The 20317-nt window shown below is 45.5% G+C and overlaps 1 protein-coding gene across 5 annotated transcripts in view; it reads right to left on the bottom strand.

Annotated features, from left to right (window-relative positions):
* Positions 1-20317, bottom strand: part of Kdm3 (Lysine demethylase 3) — a 1464865-nt gene that overhangs the window by 884983 nt on the left and 559565 nt on the right. For all 5 annotated transcript variants that reach the window (XM_070098742.1, XM_070098744.1, XM_070098743.1 and 2 more), the window contains one exon: positions 14848-15009. In XM_070098742.1, the coding sequence (XP_069954843.1) occupies positions 14848-15009 (162 nt within the window). The remainder of the gene's footprint in view (positions 1-14847; positions 15010-20317) is intronic.

The raw sequence follows: 20317 nt of genomic DNA on the forward strand, positions 1-20317 counted from the left end.
GGTTTGCTAGGCGCCCATATGCTGCAGCCGTTATTTGGTTGAGGTGCGCTTCAGGAGATGTGCCTGGTGTTATACTCACCCCAAGATCTTTTTTCTTGAGTGAGGTTTGTAGTCTCTGGCCCCCTAGACTGTACTCCGTCTGCGGTCTTCTTTGCCCTTCCCCAATCTTCATAACTTTGCACTTGGTGGGATTGAACTCCAGGAGCCAATTGCTGGACCAGGTCTGCAGCCTGTCCAGATCCCTTTGTAGTTCTGCCTGGTCTTCGATCGAGTGAATTCTTCTCATCAACTTCACGTCATCTGCAAACAGGGTCACCTCAGAGTCTATTCCTTCCGTCATGTCGTTCACAAATACCAGAAACAGCACTGGTCCTAGGACTGACCCCCGTGGGACCCCGCTGGTTACAGGTGCCCACTCTGACACCTCGCCACGTACCATGACTCGCTGCTGTCTTCCTAACAAGTATTCCCTGATCCATTGTAGTGCCTTCCCTGTTATCCCTGCTTGGTCCTCCAGTTTTTGCACTAATCTCTTGTGTGGAACTGTGTCAAACGCCTTCTTGCAGTCCAAGAATATGCAATCCACCCACCCCTCTCTCTCTTGTCTTACTGCTGTCACCATGTCATAGAACTCCAGTAGGTTTGTGACACAGGATTTCCCGTCCCTGAAACCATGTTGGCTTCTGTTGATGAGATCATTCCATTCTAGGTGTTCCACCACTCTTCTGATAATCTTCTCCATGACTTTGCATACTATAGGTTTGTGACACAGGATTTCCCGTCCCTGAAACCATGTTGGCTGCTGTTGATGAGATCATTCCATTCTAGGTGTTCCACCACTCTTCTGATAATCTTCTCCATGACTTTGCATACTATAGGTTTGTGACACAGGATTTCCCGTCCCTGAAACCATGTTGGCTGCTGTTGATGAGATCATTCCATTCTAGGTGTTCCACCACTCTTCTGATAATCTTCTCCATGACTTTGCATACTATACATGTCAGTGACACTTGTCTGTAGTTTAGTGCTTCATGTCTGTCTCCTTTTTTAAAGATTGGGACTACTACATTTGCTGTCTTCCATGCCTCAGGCTGTGTGTGTGCGTGTGTGTGTGTGTGTGTGTGTGTGTGTGTGTGTGTGTGTGTGTGTGTGTGTGTGTGTGTGTGTGTGTGTGTGTGTGTGTGTGTGTGTGTGTGTGCGCGCGCGCGCGAGTGCGTGCGTGCGTGCGTGTATTCAGCTTGCCCCTCACTTTAAACCTCAATAATATTATTTTATTCTCACAGATTAAGCTCCTGAACACAAATTAAGCTTTTAAATCTGAAGTATTTTAAAGTGCTTCATAATACCACTAATTAACAGGATTAATTTCCCGGGAACATAATGAGGTGATTAACATCGTCACCTGCATTGTGTCATTATAACACGCTAATCTCATTCCTTCTCTTTCCCCTTCTCTTGCCAACATATTAACAAGCACAAATAATATCATATAAGATGAGGATGACAAAGAATGATCCGAGAAGCAAATGTCTGACAGCTTAAGTTAGACTGATCAAGGAGCAGTTTCTTACAAGCTACAACAATACAGATTCTTGCAAGCTACAGTTACAACACTACAGTTTTTACAAGCTACAGCTACAACAATACGGTTTTTACAAGCTACACTTGTATAAAAGCAATAAAAGGCACACATGGCAGTCTTCTATTAATTCTGAATTGCAGTCTTCACCTCTGAACTACTGATCAACAAAAGAAACCTAAATTTAGAAGCCAGGAATGTGTGTGTGTGTACTCACCTATTTGTGGTTGCAAGGGTCGAGTCATAGCTCCTGGCCTCACCTCTTCACTGATCGCTACTTCGCTACTAGGTCACTCTCTCCTTGCTTCATGAGCTTTATCATACCTCGTCTTAAAACTATGTATGGTTCCTACCTCCACTACGTCGCTTTCCAGACTATTCCACTTCCTGACAACTCTATGACTGAAGCATAATGTGTGTGTGTGTGTGTGTGTGTGTGTGTGTGTGTGTGTGTGTTTTTGTGTGTGTAATCACCTGTATGTGGTTGCAGGGGTCGAGTCATAGCTTCTGGCCCCGCGACCCAGTCCCAGACCAAGCCTCTCATTTGATGACCTGATTAATTTAGCTGTTGGTGTAACCACACACAGTCCAACGTACGAGCCACAGCCCGGTTGATCAAGAACTGATTTCAGGAGTTCATCAAGTTGAAGACAGCCAGGTGTATGTTGGTAACTTACCTAAGTATGAGGGAAGTACTGAAAAGTCTAGACCTCCTTACACTCATTAAGTTATCTCTCAGTGCACTATAAACACCTCTGCTCTTCACTGGAAGCATTTTGCACTGTCTGAGGAGTGAAATTAGTCTTGCTTTCAAAGGACTAATTTCAGTGTGCAGATTTGGGATCAATTCCTCCAGAATTTTAGAATTTTACAGGGGGAAATTACAATGTAGCTTTCTCGCCTACGTTCCAGAGAATACAGATCGAGGGAGTTAGGCATTCCTAATAAATTAGGTATTTGACTGAATTTATAAGAGAAGTAAAAAGTTATTTCTGCATTCTCCAGATCTGCAATTTCGTCTGCATTAAAAGGTGGCTGTTAGTAGTGTACAGCGATATTCTAGCCTTGAGAGATATCACACACAACACTCCAATAGGACAACTACACATAACACTTCCAATAGATAACATCACACACTCCCACAAGATAACATCAAACACAACACACACACACACACAAAGATAATATCACATATAATACAACCATGAGATAATACTACATAACACTAAAACAAGATAACATCGCAGACAACGCATCCATAAGAGATAATATGACACACAATACAGCACAAGATAATACCCCACATAAAGCTACACACACACACCATACCCACAAGATAACATCACACACAAGATGACAGCACACTCACAAGATGACAGCACCTTCACAAGATGACAGCACACTCACAAGATGACATCACACTCACAAGATGACATCACACTCACAAGATGACAGCACAATCAGATGACATCACACTCACAAGATGGCAGCACAATCACAAGATAACATCACACTCACAAGATGACAGCACAATCACAAGATGACATCACACTCACAAGATAACAGCACACTCACAAAATGACATCACATTCACAAGATAACACACTCACAAGATAAAAGCACACTCACAAGATAACAGTATACTCACAAGATAACAGCACACTCACAAGATAACAGCATACTCACAAGATAACAGCACACTCACAAGATAACAGTATACTCACAAGATAACAGTACACTCACAAGATAAAAGCACACTCACAAGATAACAGCACACACATAGGATAACAGTACACTCATAAGATATCACACAAGATAACAATATACTCATAAGATAACGGCACACACATACGATAGCAGCACACTCACAAGATATCACACAAGATAACAGTACACTCAGATAACAACACACACACAAGATAACAGCATACATATTGTATAACAGCACACTCACAAGATATCACACAAGATAACAGTATACTCACAAGATAACAGCACACATATAGGATAGCAGCACACAAGCTAACATCACACAAGATAACGGTATACTCACAAGATAACATCACACAACAGCACTCACACTGGATAACAGGCCCATACATCCAGTAACTGACAGTAAATAACATGCCGTGCTTTAAAGCAACAATTATCTCTTAAAATAGTTTCGTAATGTGTTTTCCTTCAACAGCACATCAACTGCCTCGTTCGTTGTTACTCTCTCTCTCTCTCTCTCTCCTGTTTGTTTCAGCAGGAAAGAGACCAGGAACAAGATAACTGGTGTCTAGAGATCCAGTTATCAGAGGTCGCTAATATCACTCTCCTTCCAGCTACCTGATGATCAAGCCAGTGCTTCAATAACCAGAATTACCAGTATTACTAACCCAACCACCTGGTGATCAAGCCAGGTCTTCAATAATCAAAGGTTACCAGTATTACTCTCTCAGCCACCTAGTAATCAAGCCAAGGCAGGTCAGGACTTTAATAACTCATGAGAATTATGAAAATGTGATAATTAAATCGACTAATGATGCCCGAGGGAAATTTGATAAAGTAGATGAGATAATGTTTAGTTAATTGTTAAGTAATTAAGGTGTGTGCAGCGGTGCAGAGTGTGAAAGTTTTTATAACTCTGGTGGTGAGTGGTTGTTGTGGTGGTGGTGGTGGTTGTGGTGGTTGTTCCTGTGGTTGTGGTGGTTATTACTGTGGTTGTGGTGATTACTGTGGTTGTGGTGGTAGCTATTACTGTGGTTTGTGGTGGTGGTAGCTATTACTGTGGTTTGTGGTTGTTACTGTGGCTGTGGGTGTTACTGTGGTTGTGGTTGTTACTGTGGTTGTGTGTTATTGCTGTTCTTGCTGCTGAACAGCGGTTTAGTGCCGATGAAGGTAGCGTAGGTAGCAATGATACGGCCGTGGACTAGATTGGCTTTAATCGGGTAGGAGTGAGTACACAACGGGCAGTGTGAGGAAGTGACCGCAAGCCAGTCCGTGGAGGGGGGAGAACTTGTGTACGGCAGGTCGGTCCAGGCGGGAGTGAGAGAGGGTGGACTGTGTGTCCCACCGACCTAGGTAGGCCTACAGAGGGCAGCACTGAATGCCGCGAAATATGAACTAGTCAGAGCAGACGGCTAGGCTGTGTGCTCTGCCAGTACAGGCTGTCTACATTTGCTCGGCCACGCACCTCGCGTCGTCCCGACGCGACAATACTGGTGGGCCCATAGGTATAAAGGAATTACACTAGCTACCCCAGAGAGGGACTGGCTTTCGCTCACTAGTAAATAAAAAATGGACAAAAAAATGCAACAGGCAAAAAAAAACTCTCCCATCCAGGGGAAGAGAAAACTGGTTTGCCCGCGCTGTTTCATCGAGTAGAGAGCCGGGAGACGTCAGCACTGGAACTAAAATCTTCTATATACAGGTTGTCCGCAGGGCTGAACATCAGTTGACCACTCGTCTACTAACGTTGTTGCACGCTCACATCTGCAAACAATGACTGACAGTAGCATTTCCTAAGGTGTGACATGTAACTCAGAGGGCAGCACTGCCCTGACCGTAATACAGGCTTTTTCCTTTAGTTAAAAAAAACACTGGTGCACATACATACAATAATACTATATCCATGGAATTCATTACACTCTGGGTACCCTTCTAAAAGTATTTACATAATTACATGATGTTGTCCACCCTGACTCTATTATCGACTAGCTATACAATGTGTGTGCATTTATACCCATTTCTGCAAGCAAACAATTAGCATAACTAGCGTAGGAGTCGGACAAGTCAGTAGGTACGTCAATGTCACAGAAATGTACTGTTGTCCTGGGTCGCAGGCCATAAGTATGGAGCCTTACTGGGCCGTCTTCCGTACCAGCAGTAGTGGGAGAAGGGGTAGACGGTTTGTCCCTAACATTAGTCTGATCGTGGCGTTGCAACGCACGCGCCTCCAGCTCTACTTCGGCCTGCATATGGTCCACATACTTCATGTGATCAAGGTGGGCTTCCTTGATAATTCCCGTAGCAATCTCCCTCACCTCGAACTTATTGCCACGGAGCTGTCGTAGGACACGGTAAGGACCCACAAACTTTGGGACAAGTTTGTGCATACCTGGGGTCTGCACTGGGTTGAGCAACATAACTTTGCAACCTGGTTCCACTTTGCTTTCCTTGGCGCGGGCATTGCGCTCTGACGTGAACCTATCAGTAGCTTTCATAAGGTTCTCTCGTACCCGCTGGAAGACAAGCTGCGTTGTCCTCATCTTTACTACACTGGGGTTATCAGTATCGTAAGTAGGTCTAGGTGGAGTAAACAGAATTTCATATGGTAAGCGCTTGTCATAGCCATACAAAGCAAAATGAGGTGTCTCACCGATCGAGCTGTTGAGGGAGGAATTTAATGTACACTGAACATCTGGGATAGCCTCATCCCATGTAGTACAACTTGGGTTAACGGTTACTCTGAGCACCTCCAGGACTTTGCGATTTGTACGTTCAGCAAGACCATTACTCGCAGGGTGGCGTGGAGCTACTGGCGCTTGATGAATGTTGAATCTGGAGCAAAGATCCTGCATTATGCCATTTATAAACTCAGACCCATTGTCTGACAGAAGGACACGTGGGCAAGTATGACGAAGAACAACATGCTCACGGAAAGCACTAGCGACCGTTTCAGCGGTTTTATCAGGAATGGGTACTAATTCACTGTACCGCGTCAAGTTATCTACCATTACAAGCAGGTGCTTATTTCCCTTCTCCGAGGTCGAGAAGTTCGTCAACAGGTCGACAGAAGTTCTCTCCCAGGGCTCCTTTGTAATGGGATACTTTAGAATGGGGTTAGGACCTGTAATGGTACCCTTGTGCTGTAGGCAGACAACACACTGGTGTACATGCTTGGCAATGTCCGATGCCATCTTAGGCCAGAAATATTTCATTCGTGCCTGTTTGATACTGCGGTCCTTCCCGGGGTGCGCTACACCTGGGACATTGTGGATCAACCTAAGAGTAGCTGGTATCATGGACTCTGGTATCACCAGTTGGTATACGGTTCTGCCGGGGTCCACCAGCTGTGCAACACGGCACAGTACTCCTTGGTTGACCACTAAATCCTTCAGTGGAACGGGAGACTTGACCTGTAAGTCAACGTCCTCCTTGGTAAGGAAACGAAGGACTGGAGACCACACAGGGTCCTGTCGTTGGGCTCTCTCGAGATCCTCAACAGAGAACGAATTGCCGACACTCACGAATGCTATATGTCTCGACAGGGCGTCAGCTACAACATTTTGCTTACCTGGGACATAGCAAATTTCAGGGTTGTAGTCATTGAACGTGAGCGACCACCGAGCATGCTTTCCCGAGAGGTTCTTATTTGCAAAAAGGGCCAATAAGGGTAAATGATCTGTATAAATCTTGATAGGATAATGATAGATGATATCCCGAAAATGACTCAGGGCCCATACAATGGCTAAAGCTTCTAGCTCTGTCACTGAATAATTGACTTCCGCTTTAGTAAGAACACGGCTAGCATAGGCAATAGGCTGTTGCTTCCCATTAGATTCTTGTGACAAGACTGCACCGATGCCAACTTTGCTGGCATCAGTCGTCAAGGTAAATGCCTTGGTGAAATCAGGGAATCTAAGGGTTGGGGCTGATGTTAACTTGTTCTTAAGAATGACAAAAGCTCGTTCCTGATCGCACGTCCACTCAAAAGGGGCATCCTTCTTGAGTAAGCGTGTCAGGGGTGCCGCAATGGTGGAGAAACCTGCGATAAAGGTGCGGTAGAAACCCGCCAGGCCTATGAAGGACCGGACTGCATCCGCCGTCATGGGTCTGGGGAATTTCTGCACGGCCGAGATTTTAGACTCGTCCGTCTTTATGCCATTCTGAGTTACTACGTGACCCAGAAATTTTATTTCCTTCCGGAGGAAATGACATTTGGAGAGCTTTACCTTAAGATTTGCCTGAGCTAGCCTGTCCAATACCCTGTCAAGTTTCTCAAGATGTGACGGGACATCTTGCGACATGACTATGAGATCATCCAGGTAGACCATGAGCGTGCCACCTAGGAGGGTACGGAAAATTGTCGTCATCAAACGACTAAACGTGATTGGGCTTCCGCGCAAGCCGAAGGGCATCCTCCTGAACTGGTAATGACCAGTTGGAGTAGAGAAAGCTGTCAACTCTCTACTCTCATCATCGAGGGGGATCTGCCAGAACCCTTGAAGAAGATCAAGAGTTGAAAAGACCTTATTATCGCCGATGTTCTGCAACAGGTCGTTCAGAACTGGCAATGGAAAACGGTCTGGGATGGTACATGCATTCAGTTTCCTGTAATCGATAACAGGGCGCCAGGTTCCGTCTTTCTTGGGGACCAGAATAAGGGGAGCATTCCACGGGGAAGTGGACTCCTCAATAACTCCATCACGGAGCATCCGTGTAATGAGTTCTTCGGCGAAGACTCTTTGCGCATGTGGCAGGCGATACGCAGGTACATAAATGGGTTTAGTACCTTTGTCAAGTGGAATACGGTGAGAGATCAGTGGGGTCAAACCCATTGACTCACCATCTAGTGCAACTGCAGAACGTGCACGATTGAGAACCTGGAGAAGTTTTGGAACCTCTTCAGGATAGTCTGTCAAAGCTAGATCATCTTCCTGCACTGGCCGGGTGTTGGAAGAGTCAGCAGCAGACTCGCCTGGGAGAACTGCACTCACAAGGAAGTCAGCTGGGGCTTCACCCTCCACTCTCACCGGGAGAGGGAATCTGACAAGGTCAACAAGTGAGGTATTCTTCCGCAGGGGAAATTCTCGACTATGCATGTTGACAACAAGGACTTGCAACTTACCACGTTGCACTGTGTGCAAGGATGGTTCAAGGGAGAGGCCCTTGACTCGGCATGTGTCGTTGTCAACCAGCACATGGTCTCCTTCAAAAGCTCTGCTCACGTACACCGTAACAGGAGTGAGCGAGTTAGCTGACAAAGTGACGTCATACCTTGTACAAGCAGTAACTCTGCTCGCTGATGCCATGACACGAGTCAGACAGTCGCCTGCCGACAGGGATACTGCGGCTTGACAACTGCTGGTCTCTACAACAGCGTCAGAGTTAGAGTGAAGGTTAGACTGGGCGTCCCCAGACTGGGTTTCACTGGTAACTATGCGCTGATGGCCAGGAGGTGATGGGCAACGAGCTCTACTACGAGGTCGATCAGGACGAGAGACCGACCCCGGGGAGAATGTGCTATGGAAACCACCAGTTTCCAACGATTCTAGGCACTGTGCGTACTCTGAGACGGAGTAGCACGTAGTGGATCCTAAGCGCACGCCCCAGAAGGGCACATCCACTCCGTTGAATTCCGCTTTCCACTCAGCTGGATCTAAACGGATCCTAAGATCTGCCATGGTTTTGAACCCTATGAGCAGGTCACCATGGAAAACAATACCATCCACGACTAAGAATTTTGCGGACAGCTTGTGACCCTGGACCACAAATTCTAGCGTTGTGCGACCGCGAACCGTCAGCGGTTTACCTGAGACTCCTCTCAAGGTCTGAATGGCAGATGGCTCTGTCAACATGGCCGCGTGAAGGCCAATGTCTCGGAAAAAGGTGGAGCGGACAATGTTAACCACCGAACCTGTGTCTAGGAAAAGCTGAACAGGCTTATTGTGGACAGTGGACTCGATGAGCGGTCCACATGGGTTGTCATACCGAACATGAAGGCATGACAGGCCGACGAGATCCCCGGAGTCACAGCTGCTCGAGGCTCGACACTTGTTGACGAGGCTCGACCTGGAAGGTACGGTAAGAGTCTCAGCAACAACGTCAAGACACTCGGTTTCCTCACTGTCGGCAAGCGTATCACTGCCCAGGGCGGCGAATGCATTGTGGACAGGGACGGAATACAGCGACTCCGACAGGGTTACTACGTCTTTCGCTGGTTTTGCGGACGCGCCTCTTCCCCCGAACTAGTGGAAGGGCTTCTACGAGCATGTGCATTGCGCGACGACTGCTTGCTCCACTCAGCTGTCAGCATACTTCGCAGCTTGTTACACTCATGGGAGGTATGACTGGAAGTATTGTGGTAAACACAGATTCCCTCGCGAGACTGGGCATGGGGACGGTGACGGTTACCTTGATACTGAGCGTGGGGACTGTGACGGTTACTTTGCGGGGACTTAAGTTTGTAACACTCAGATCGGTAGTGCCCTCGTTTGCCACAGTTAAAACAAGTCACTACACGCTTAGCGGGTGAGGTTGGGGGTGGTGTCTGCTGGCGACGTTTCGCCCTGGTCCAGGAAGTCGATGACTGCCTTTTTGTATAAGACCGACTGTTGTTACTGTGGTCGCTATTTTTACTTAGGCGCGTATTAGTGGGACTGGGGTTAGAACCTTTGTGAGCTGGCTGTCTGACAGCAGCAGCAAAAGTGACTTCCGGCTGCGACCGCGGGGTCACTGCGGACGGCGCTGCAAGGATGGGTAGGGGATCATCCGCAAAGCGGCAAACCTTGCCTTGCTCGGAAGGCGGCTTGAGCGAGTCGATGGCGTCATATGCACCCAGGACGTCGTGCTGAGGGCCGAGTCCTAGCGCATCAATGGCAGCCCAGAGGTTAGGGGCGGAATCCCTCCGCATGATGCCGACAGCCAGCATGGGGATGATGTCTTTAATAGCAATACGGCCATCACCATCCGCCCACTTAGTGGAGTTGACGGCATCAGTAAAGTCCGTGGCGGCTTGCTCGAAACGGCAAACGCAAGCCAGGGGGCTTTCGTGCCGGTATTGACATTCGGCCAAGACGCTGGTAACGATGTCAATGTAATGGCGTTGGCGACTACGCCGAAAATAACGCCTAAATTCCTCCTTAAGTTCACCCCAAGACTGAATCTTACAGACGCGCTTGAGCTGCACAAAGGCACCTATATCACCCTGGGTGAGATCCACTGCTGCAACAGCAGCACGAATGTACTGTGTATCTGTTGGGCTATCAAATAGAGCCTGAACAGTCGCCTCGACTGACTGCAGCCATGGCTCTAAACTATTTGCACGACCGTCGAAAATAAGGGTCAGGTGTGGACGACGAGCCGGCCCACTGGTGTTCGAGGCGTGAGCCACAAGTTGACCAACTGTCGCTGGGGCTTCGATGCCCTGCCGCGTGCTCACGCTGGCTGAGGCACCATTGCTGGCACCAGCAGAATCTGGGGTATCGGCATGGCCACTGCGTGTCCTAGTCATGACGTCGATTGTTGAAATGCAAGTAGGTCACGAAGATGGTAAACAGGTCAGAGCAAGAAATGGTATGCACTGGCTACAATTCAAAACAGAGTCAAAGAGAACTCAGCACCACAGTACTAGGTAAACTGCTTAGTGATAGAAATAATTTGAGCAAAACAACAATAAAAAGGGAAATAGTGATACACTCTGAACACAAAATAAGAGATGTATGCAAGTGAATGTACTACAGGGAAGTGCACAAAATGAAGCTAAGGTTAGTCAATAATTTCACCAGGAATCTGGCAACAAAATTTATGAAAAGGAGTTGAACTGTAAACACTGGTAGCAAAAATTGCACAAAATTAAAATAAATCAGGTACTACACAACACTAAACTGTGCTGCAATCACAGTTTAAAAAGATTGCGGGTGCTAACAGTTGCAAATTGAAATGCAAAAAAAAAGGGGTAATTCACTAGCACAAGGGAAGTTGGCACAAAAAGATATCAGAGTATGGAATAGTGCCAAAAATCACACAAAAAAAAAAAATACACTGACCAGAATTGCTATATTGCACACAAAATAAAATTAATAAAAATGCAAATTATTAAATTCAAGAATATGGCAAAGGTTAACTGGTGTTAGCAGGGTGTACACTGGCAAAAAGAAAAAAAAAATTTGCACAATCTCAAGGTCAAAATTAATTAACTTCACAAGGAATTTTGGTAATTAATGGTAAAAAAGCAGGTTCCCAAAAATACACTCAATGACTTGGGTATATAAAATAGCAAAAAGCAATGCACATAGGTGAATATTCACTGATAAAACATAGAATATATGTAGAGCAAAATAAATGGGGGAACAGAAAAAAAAATTTAATGGGCTAGGCACAGATTGTATGACTGCAGGTAGAATATACTAATACTTAAGTACTTGAAGATTACACTTATAAAAAAAAAACTAACAAACAAAACAGTGCAGGGGTGTCAACAATCTGTGGCTAACTTGCAGGTGCAACTAAAAAAAAATAACAGCACACAGGAATTACATGAAAACTGTGTGTGAGAGGTAAATTGTATAAATGGTTAACACTGAACAATTTAAATCAATAACTGAGGTGCAAGAAGCAGAATAAAAAAACTGGAATTTAAAATGTAGGAGTGCAAAAATAAATTCCCAAAATTTAAGCTGTAGGTAAATGGCAAAATGTGCACTGATGACACTGAACAATTTACTGAAGTATGGCTTCAGTAACTAACTGTATTGGTGCAGGACAGTTAAATAATGTCACAAAATATTAGGAAATGCTAGGTAAGTCACTGTTTACTTAACTTTGAGTGCAGGTGGACGAAGGTACGGCAGGTGCTGGAACTTTCAGTGATGTTCTAGTGACACTACACGCCTCGTAGCATTTGTATACTGCTATGGGGCTTCAATGTCGTAGAAAAAAAAATATCAGAAAGGACTTGGGAAGAACAGGAAAGACCGGAGTAACTCTGTGGAGGTATAAGAAGTTAAGAGACGTGGATACCCGGCGTGAACCAGAGCTGGTGTATGGTTGTTTACACTGGCAAGCGTGTCTGGGCGCGCTGACTGACTGCGGCTTCAGCACACGGAGAACAAAACATTTACTGCACTACTCGAACGTGCTAAAAACAAGCTTAAGTGAAACTTTGAACTGGGACGAGTAAGTTTTACTGTAACAAATCACTGGGGAAAACAGAACTGGTGATGAACTGGGAATAAAACAACAAGGGAAAGGGAAAAAAAAAAATTTTTTAAACTGGGCAACACAAAAAAAAAACTGCACTGGCTGGAGATACGTAGGCGCTGAGTAGTAGTAGACACTATGATGAGTCACGAGCTGCCGTAGACGCTGAACTTTGCTGGCTTAGGGGCTAAGCCAACTGGGTTCCCACGTGGTTAAGCCCGGTAGAACTTCTTGGAGGAACTCTACTTCTTGTAGCTGAGAAGGGCGTAGGGACGCTGTAGGAGGCAGGAGAATGGTGCTGGAGAGTGTTGAAGGGCTGTAGAGAGGGTGATGAGGTGAACACGTGACTGCTAAGGCTGGAGATGACGCCGTGATGCCTATGTCCAGATTTTGTGGGAAAAATCTAGGACGAAGATCTATCTCGGGTCCCGTCAAGACGCTGGGAGTAGCAGATAACTCTTTAGGCTAGCAGGTGCGTTGGATGACGACGGATGATGTTGACTGGTGTCGACCGATCCCCTCCACCCTGAAAAGGCTCACAATGCCGCTGACTCCGCTGTCACCACTGTTATTGCTGTTCTTGCTGCTGAACAGCGGTTTAGTGCCGATGAAGGTAGCGTAGGTAGCAATGATACGGCCGTGGACTAGATTGGCTTTAATCGGGTAGGAGTGAGTACACAACGGGCAGTGTGAGGAAGTGACCGCAAGCCAGTCCGTGGAGGGGGGAGAACTTGTGTACGGCAGGTCGGTCCAGGCGGGAGTGAGAGAGGGTGGACTGTGTGTCCCACCGACCTAGGTAGGCCTACAGAGGGCAGCACTGAATGCCGCGAAATATGAACTAGTCAGAGCAGACGGCTAGGCTGTGTGCTCTGCCAGTACAGGCTGTCTACATGTGGTGGTGATTACCGTGGTTGTGGTGGTGGTTGTTACTGTGGTTGTGGTAGTTATTACTGTGGTTGTGGTGGTCACTGTGGTGGTGGTGGCTGTTACTGTGGTTGTAGTGGTGGTTATTACTGCGGTTGTGGTGGCGGTTGTTACTGTGATTGTGGTAGTGATTACAGTGGCTGTGGTGGTTGTTACTGTGATTGGGGTGGTGGTTATTACTGTGGTTGTGGTGGTGGTTGTTACTGTGGTTGTGGTGGTGATAGTGGTTGTTACTGTGGTTGTGGTGGTGGCTATTACTGTGGTGATAATGGTTATTACTGTGGTGGTGGTGACAGTGGTTGTTCCTGTAGTGGTGGTGACAGTGGTTGTTCCTGTAGTGGTGGTGGTGACAGTGGTTGTTACGGTGGTGGTGGTGATAGTGGTTGTTCCTGTAGTGGTGGTGGTGATAGGTTGTTCCTGTGGTGGTGGTGGGGGTGACAGTGGTTGTTACTGTGGTGGTGGTGATAGTGGTTGTTCCTGTAGTGGTGGTGGTGATAGGTTGTTCCTGTGGTGGTGGTCGTGGTGACAGATGGTCCTGTAGTGGTGGTGGAAGTGGTAGTTTTGAGAAAGATGTATACAGATTCTGGACCAAACTAGGAAAGACAGACACACAAGTATGAACCAAAGACTGAGGATATACAAAAGAATGGGTGGGGAGTGTCACCGTTGTACAAGAATGGTATACAATACCGACAAGATGAAACTAAGACACATGTGCAACATCTGGGTATCTTTATTGTAGACGTTTCGCCATCCAGTGGCTTTATCAATACAACTTCCAGGACATAACTTGAAGACAGTAGAACTATATACAGAAAATGAGGTAATCAGTCCCTCAGCCTTGGAGTTGGTGCGAAGAGCACCGTAGTCGTGTAGATTCTGAAGCAGAAGCAAGGAGCCTGGCGCTTTTATACTAACGTCAGGTGGAAACGGGACGGGTAGCAGACGAGGGCATAGTCACTGGTACTGTCTTCAAGTTATGTCCTGGAATTTGTATTGATAAAGCCACTGGATGGCGAAACGTCTACAATAAAGATACCCAGATGTCGCATATGTGTCTTAGTTTCAACAGTGTCACCGTTGTTGACACAAGTACAGTAGCAGTCCCAATACTGCATGAAACACAGTTCGAGTCTCCATCCGTTCATTACGACTTAAACTGGGTTTATACAAACATAAGTATGGACGCTGAAAAAATTAGACACGTGCAAAATCTGGGTATTCTTTTTTTTTTTTGTAGACGTTTCGGCATTCATTGGCTTTATAAGAACATAAGAAAGGAGGAACAACGCAATAGGCCTGTTGGCCCATACTCGGCAGGTTCTTCACAAATATAAATTAAAGGACATAATCGGAAGACAGTAAAACTATACACAAAAAATGCGGCAATCAGTCCCTCAGCCTACAACCATTTATATGACAAAAGATGTACTTACGAGGGCTGGCCAGAGGACTGGTGAGGCGCGGATCTTGTTGGGGTGCTTGCGGGAGGCCCAGGCGAGGGTACGCTCCAGCAGGAAGATCTGGAACACCTGACCTCTGTACACGTGCACCCACTCTCGTCTCTGCCACTCCACGTCGTCATATTCCACCAGAACCTGCGATATAAAAAGAACATAAGAAAGGGGAACACTGCAGCAGGCCTACTGGCCCATACTAGGCAAGTCCTTCTCAAATCCAAACCCACTGACAAAAATATTTGCCAACCCATTGTGTACCTATTAACTCGTGTGCAAATCCCACTCAAATCCAAAGCCTCTCACTCATGTATTTAACCCAAATTTGAAGCTACCCAGGGTTTCTGGTTCAATGACCCTACTAGGCAAACTGTTCCACTCATCGACTATTCTATTTACAAACTAAAAATTTCCTATATCCTTTCTAAATCTAAACTTATCCAGTTTGAGTCCATTATTTCGAGTTTTAGTAAAGAGCCATACAAATAACCCGCACATAGGAGAGAGAAGCTTATGACGACGTTTTGGCCCGACTTGGACCATTTACAGATCTGTAGATGAATGGTTCAGAGAACCGACAAGTTGATAAATTAGACACATATGCAACACACGGTATTGTTCCTTTTTGAGAATTAGACACATACCTGGAGTCTACCTGGAGGGAATTCCGGAGATCAACGTCCCCGCGGCCCGGTCCACGACCAGGCCTCCCGGTGGATCAGGGTCTGATCAACGAGGCTGTTACTGCTGGCCGCACGTAATCCAACATACGAACCACAGCCCGGCTGATCCGGCACCGTCTTTAGGTATCTGTCCAGCTCCCTCTTGAAGACAACCAGGTGTTTTCCCGTAATGCCCCTTATTGCTGGTGGGAGGCTGTTGAACATCTGGGTACGTTAGGTAAAAGGACACAAGTGCAACTAATATGACATTTTATTGTGGCGAAGTTTCGCTCTCCAGGAGCTTTATCAAGCCGGCTTGACAAAGCTCCTAGAGAGCGAAACGTTGCCACGATAAAATGTCACATTAATTGCACTTGTGTCCTTTCACCTAACATACTTGGTAATTCTACCAACATTAATACATCTGGGTATCTTTACTGTAGACGTTTCGCCATCCAGTGGCTTTATCAATACAAATTCTAGGACATAATTTGAAGACAGCAGAAGTGATGTTGCGGTGTCTAACACTAACATCATGGAATCTTGGTTCAGAGGACATCTACATAACCTTCTTCATGGCTACTACTACTACTATCCCTCATCTTTTGTATATCGTTCTACTGTCCTAGAATTTGTACTGATAAATCCGCTGGATGGCGAAACGTCTACAATGAAGATACCCGGATGCTGCATATGTGTCTAATTCTCATCTTGTCTGTATTGTATACCATTCATGTACATTGTTCCTTTTTGTTCTTTGCAAACATTACCTTATGCTTATCTAGACCAGACCTCCTGGATGTTTATCCGATAGATTAGGATGTCGCTGCTGACCTTCACAGCCTGAGACCAGATTTACTTACTGGCCCGTATAAATCTTGGTAATAAATACCGTCAAGCTGGTTTGGAAAAACACGTAAAGAAACACTAGGACATATTAGAAAACGTTTCAGTCCTGGGACCTTGATCACTTCTAGGTCCTAGAACTGAAACGTTTTTTATGTCCTACTGTTTACTTACGTGTTTTTCTAAACCAACTTACTGCCCTCCCCTAGTCAACTAGGCTGTTGGTGCAAGCGTCACGCAGTCCCGCATAGCCATCACAACACGGTTAATCAGTTACTCGCTTCAGATAGTGGTCAAGTTACCTCCTGAAAATTCCTACCTGAGCCACATATCATCATATAGCACATATGTTACTGTACTGGGTGGGACAGTAAGCCAGGGAAGGACCTCGGTCAAATGACTGAGTTTCGCTGGGCAACCCATCAATATTATTATATCAAATGGTGTATACAATCATGGGGGAGTGCTAAACCCGTAGGATTATACAGCGCCTGGGGGGGGGAAGGTATTCAGGCTCAGTTCAGGGAACCGGAGCACAGATCCAATTCCCTAGATCAAGAGTCCCTCACCAGCGTCAAGGAACCTCCTTTGAGGGGCAAGCCATTAATAACCCATTTCAGGGGAAACGTGTGCATTTCTCCTGACAAACAAAATACCACACCAACCTGCACAAAGTTTCCAGAGAGATATCCAGATATTTATTTTGATTGTAGTAAAAAGCAAAAAGAAAAACAAAAACGATACTCGGGAGAACGTGGTAGCGAGGTACAGGCGCTGACTGCCTGTGTAAACATTAATCTTGTGTTGCCTGCATGCCTCACGCACCGTGGGGGTTCTTCCCAGGATGCCTCCCACAACACTTGGCTAACGCCCAGGCACTTTCTTATGTAAACAGGGGCAGTAGGTATCAGGAAACTTGTCTAGAAGTCTCACCAAGGTAACACCTAGGAACATATTTACAACTAGGTCAACTAGAGCCTTAGGTATTAAAGAGACTTGGTATAAACGTTGATAATAGATACCGACAAATTGGTTTAGAAAGACACTAACAAACACTAGGACATATTTAGAAAACGTTTCGGTCCTGGGATCTTGATCCCTTATCCATTCATCTCACTTCCTCCCAGGATTGAACCTGGATCCCTCAGTTGTGTGCCGAATGCGCTACTATTAAGTTATGAGTACCCAACCAATGGTTAATACGTTAAAGGTAATAATATTAAGTGGTGATGATTCAGCGAGTCTGGTGTATGCCAAGGGACAGCAGGATGACGAAGCAGCAGCTGCACAATGCAACTGCTGCAGCAAAACAATGCTTGAGATCAAGAAGACCCGCTCTCCGGGTAAGGAGTGCCTTGTCATTCTTCCCACAATGCTGACTCGGCAACTTGCCATTTTTAACTTGCCACAAATGTTCCGTCTGCAGAAAATGGGGCTCTCAATGGCAGGCGAAATTCCTACGTGACTATAAAAGACATCAAGTTAGTTTGAGCGCTGGACTGCGGACGTTGAGCACCTCCACGACCCGCCTCACCTCTGTCAACATGACTTTGTACTCTGGCTCCTCCACAAAACCTATTTTTCTTCAGCTTCAACAACAACACTGCGATTTCTCCGGATTTTTCCTTTTGTATCCAATCCCATTGTTGATTCGCATCAGCTGATCTAGTATTTTTACAGACAAAACTAACTTCTGCTTGTTAATTCTAGTTTTTTTTGGAACTTACGGTGAACTGACTAACTAGTCTGATGTGCCTCAGAGTTATGTCAGGTAAGCAACAACAGCCTTGCAAGAATTTTGACTTAGTGGTTTTTTGAAAACTTTTCACCTATAGGAGAGGGGAAGGGAATAACCTCAAAGGCGGGGAGTGGAGGTTTGCCTGGAATTACAAAAGAGGGGGTTCACTTGACAGGTGAGGGTGCTCACTTGACAGGAGAGGGGGTTCACTTGATAGGAAAGGGGGTTTCACTTGACAGGAGAGGGAGGTTTCACTTGACAGGAGAGGGGGGTTTCACCTGACAGGAGAGAGAGGTTTCACTTGACAGGACAGGGGGGTTTCACTTAACAAGAGAGGGGGTTCATATGGAAGAATTTTTTTTATACTGAACAAAATTAGATACATCAACAGTGTGCTGCTACAAGATAGTTAACAGTGAGAACAAAAATTAACTATATCTTCCCTTCATATAACATCACGCAGTATAGGGCTCTTACAAGGTGTTGAAATATGTAACCTTGAACTTGAGATTTCAGATTTCTTTTTTATATAGTTCTATTTTCCCACTGTCCTTGAATTTATATTGATAAAGTAACTGGATGGCGAAACGTCTACAAATAAAGATACTCAGATGTTGCACATGTCTAATTCCTCACGTTTTATGCTACCCCCATATGTAGCTTTCTGATGGGAACAGATCACAGACCTGAGAAGGTCTCAGGCTATCTTGGGTATCCCGCAGCTCGATCGCTAGCGCACTCAACTCACACACTGTGGTCCGGGGGTCGATCCCCGGTACGGGTGGAAACAGGACGTGTTTCCTTAAGACACCTCCTGTCTAGTATTCACCCATCAGTAAAATAGGTACCTGGGTGTTAGCTGACTGGTGTGGGTCACAAATTCACCTAATTTACCCGAAATGCTGTGCATAACAAGGGGGCTTTCTATAGAGTAGTATGTCACTGATGTCAGCTAGACCTGTACACCTTGTACACGTACTTGTACAAATAAAGATTACCTATGTTTTCTTGTCTATCAGAGGTGATATCCTTCAACAGGATGGTATTAACCTGACGGATGGAAGATCAAGCCTTCACCACTACTTGTGCTAAATGACAAATTAAAAATTCATTGACACAAAAAGACGTAGCGTCTTTATCAATGTCCAGACAAATGAAATACAAAAGCCTTTGTCCTGTGTACTTTTCGTGTCATTTTTAACTTTTAATGCCTATTATGATGTTTCTGGTGTCTATTTTGTAAGTAGGACTTTCAAGTCCTTGGAGTCACAGAAGATTATGTTCAAAATGGTATAAAATAATGAAAAGTTGATGATTAAGACATGTGCAACAGTTGGGTATCTTTACTGTTGAAACGTTTCGCCTCCACATGTGTCTTAATCATCACAGAAAATTACCCCTCTTCCTATGTCTTTTTAATATGGTAGAGGGTAGTCTCAGTGTAGCCAGCTCTGCTGGTACTGAAATGAGCTAGTTGCCCGATCTCATGCTGACAGTCTTGGGGATGGAGGGGAGAGAGTCACCTGGCAGGAAAGGCCACCCAGGTAATAAGAACATCTCGACAACATGCTCCATCAGTCTACTTAATGACAACATACTCCATCAGTCTACTTAACGACAACATGCTTCATCAGTCTACTTAATGACAACGTACTCCATCAGTCTACTTAACGACAACATACTCCAGTCTACTTAACAACATACTCCACCAATCTGTCAAAAAAAAAAAAAAAATAAACACTATACCAGCCAATCAATTGGACTGTGATAATAATAATAAAACGTTGTATTAAGAGAGAGAGGCTGCAGGGAGACCAGCCTCCCTCCCAAGCAAGAGACCAAAAACTGGTTTCAAGAGAGCTTGAAATATACCGGTGAATCTTGTTATTGTAATAACATAGTAGTCTAGCTGACTTTTACCAACCGGTCGTAAGACTGGTCGCGGTGCACAGCCATAGTTAAGTGTGGTTGTATGTCACAGTTAAGTGTGGTCGTACGTCACAGTTAAGTGTAGTCGTATGTCACAGTTAAGTGTGGTCGTACGTCATAGTTAAGTGTGGTCGTATGTAATGGATAAAAGCAGCCAATCTGGATTTTCTTTATTCACAGCTAACCCACAATTTGCAAAGGAAACGCTGACTGACGTTTCGGTCCTTCCCGGAACTTAATCAAGTCACGAGCAGTAAGTCGGGTAACAGGTTTA

This window comes from Cherax quadricarinatus, chromosome 64 (assembly GCF_038502225.1).
Source record: "Cherax quadricarinatus isolate ZL_2023a chromosome 64, ASM3850222v1, whole genome shotgun sequence".
NCBI lineage: Eukaryota > Metazoa > Arthropoda > Malacostraca > Decapoda > Parastacidae > Cherax > Cherax quadricarinatus.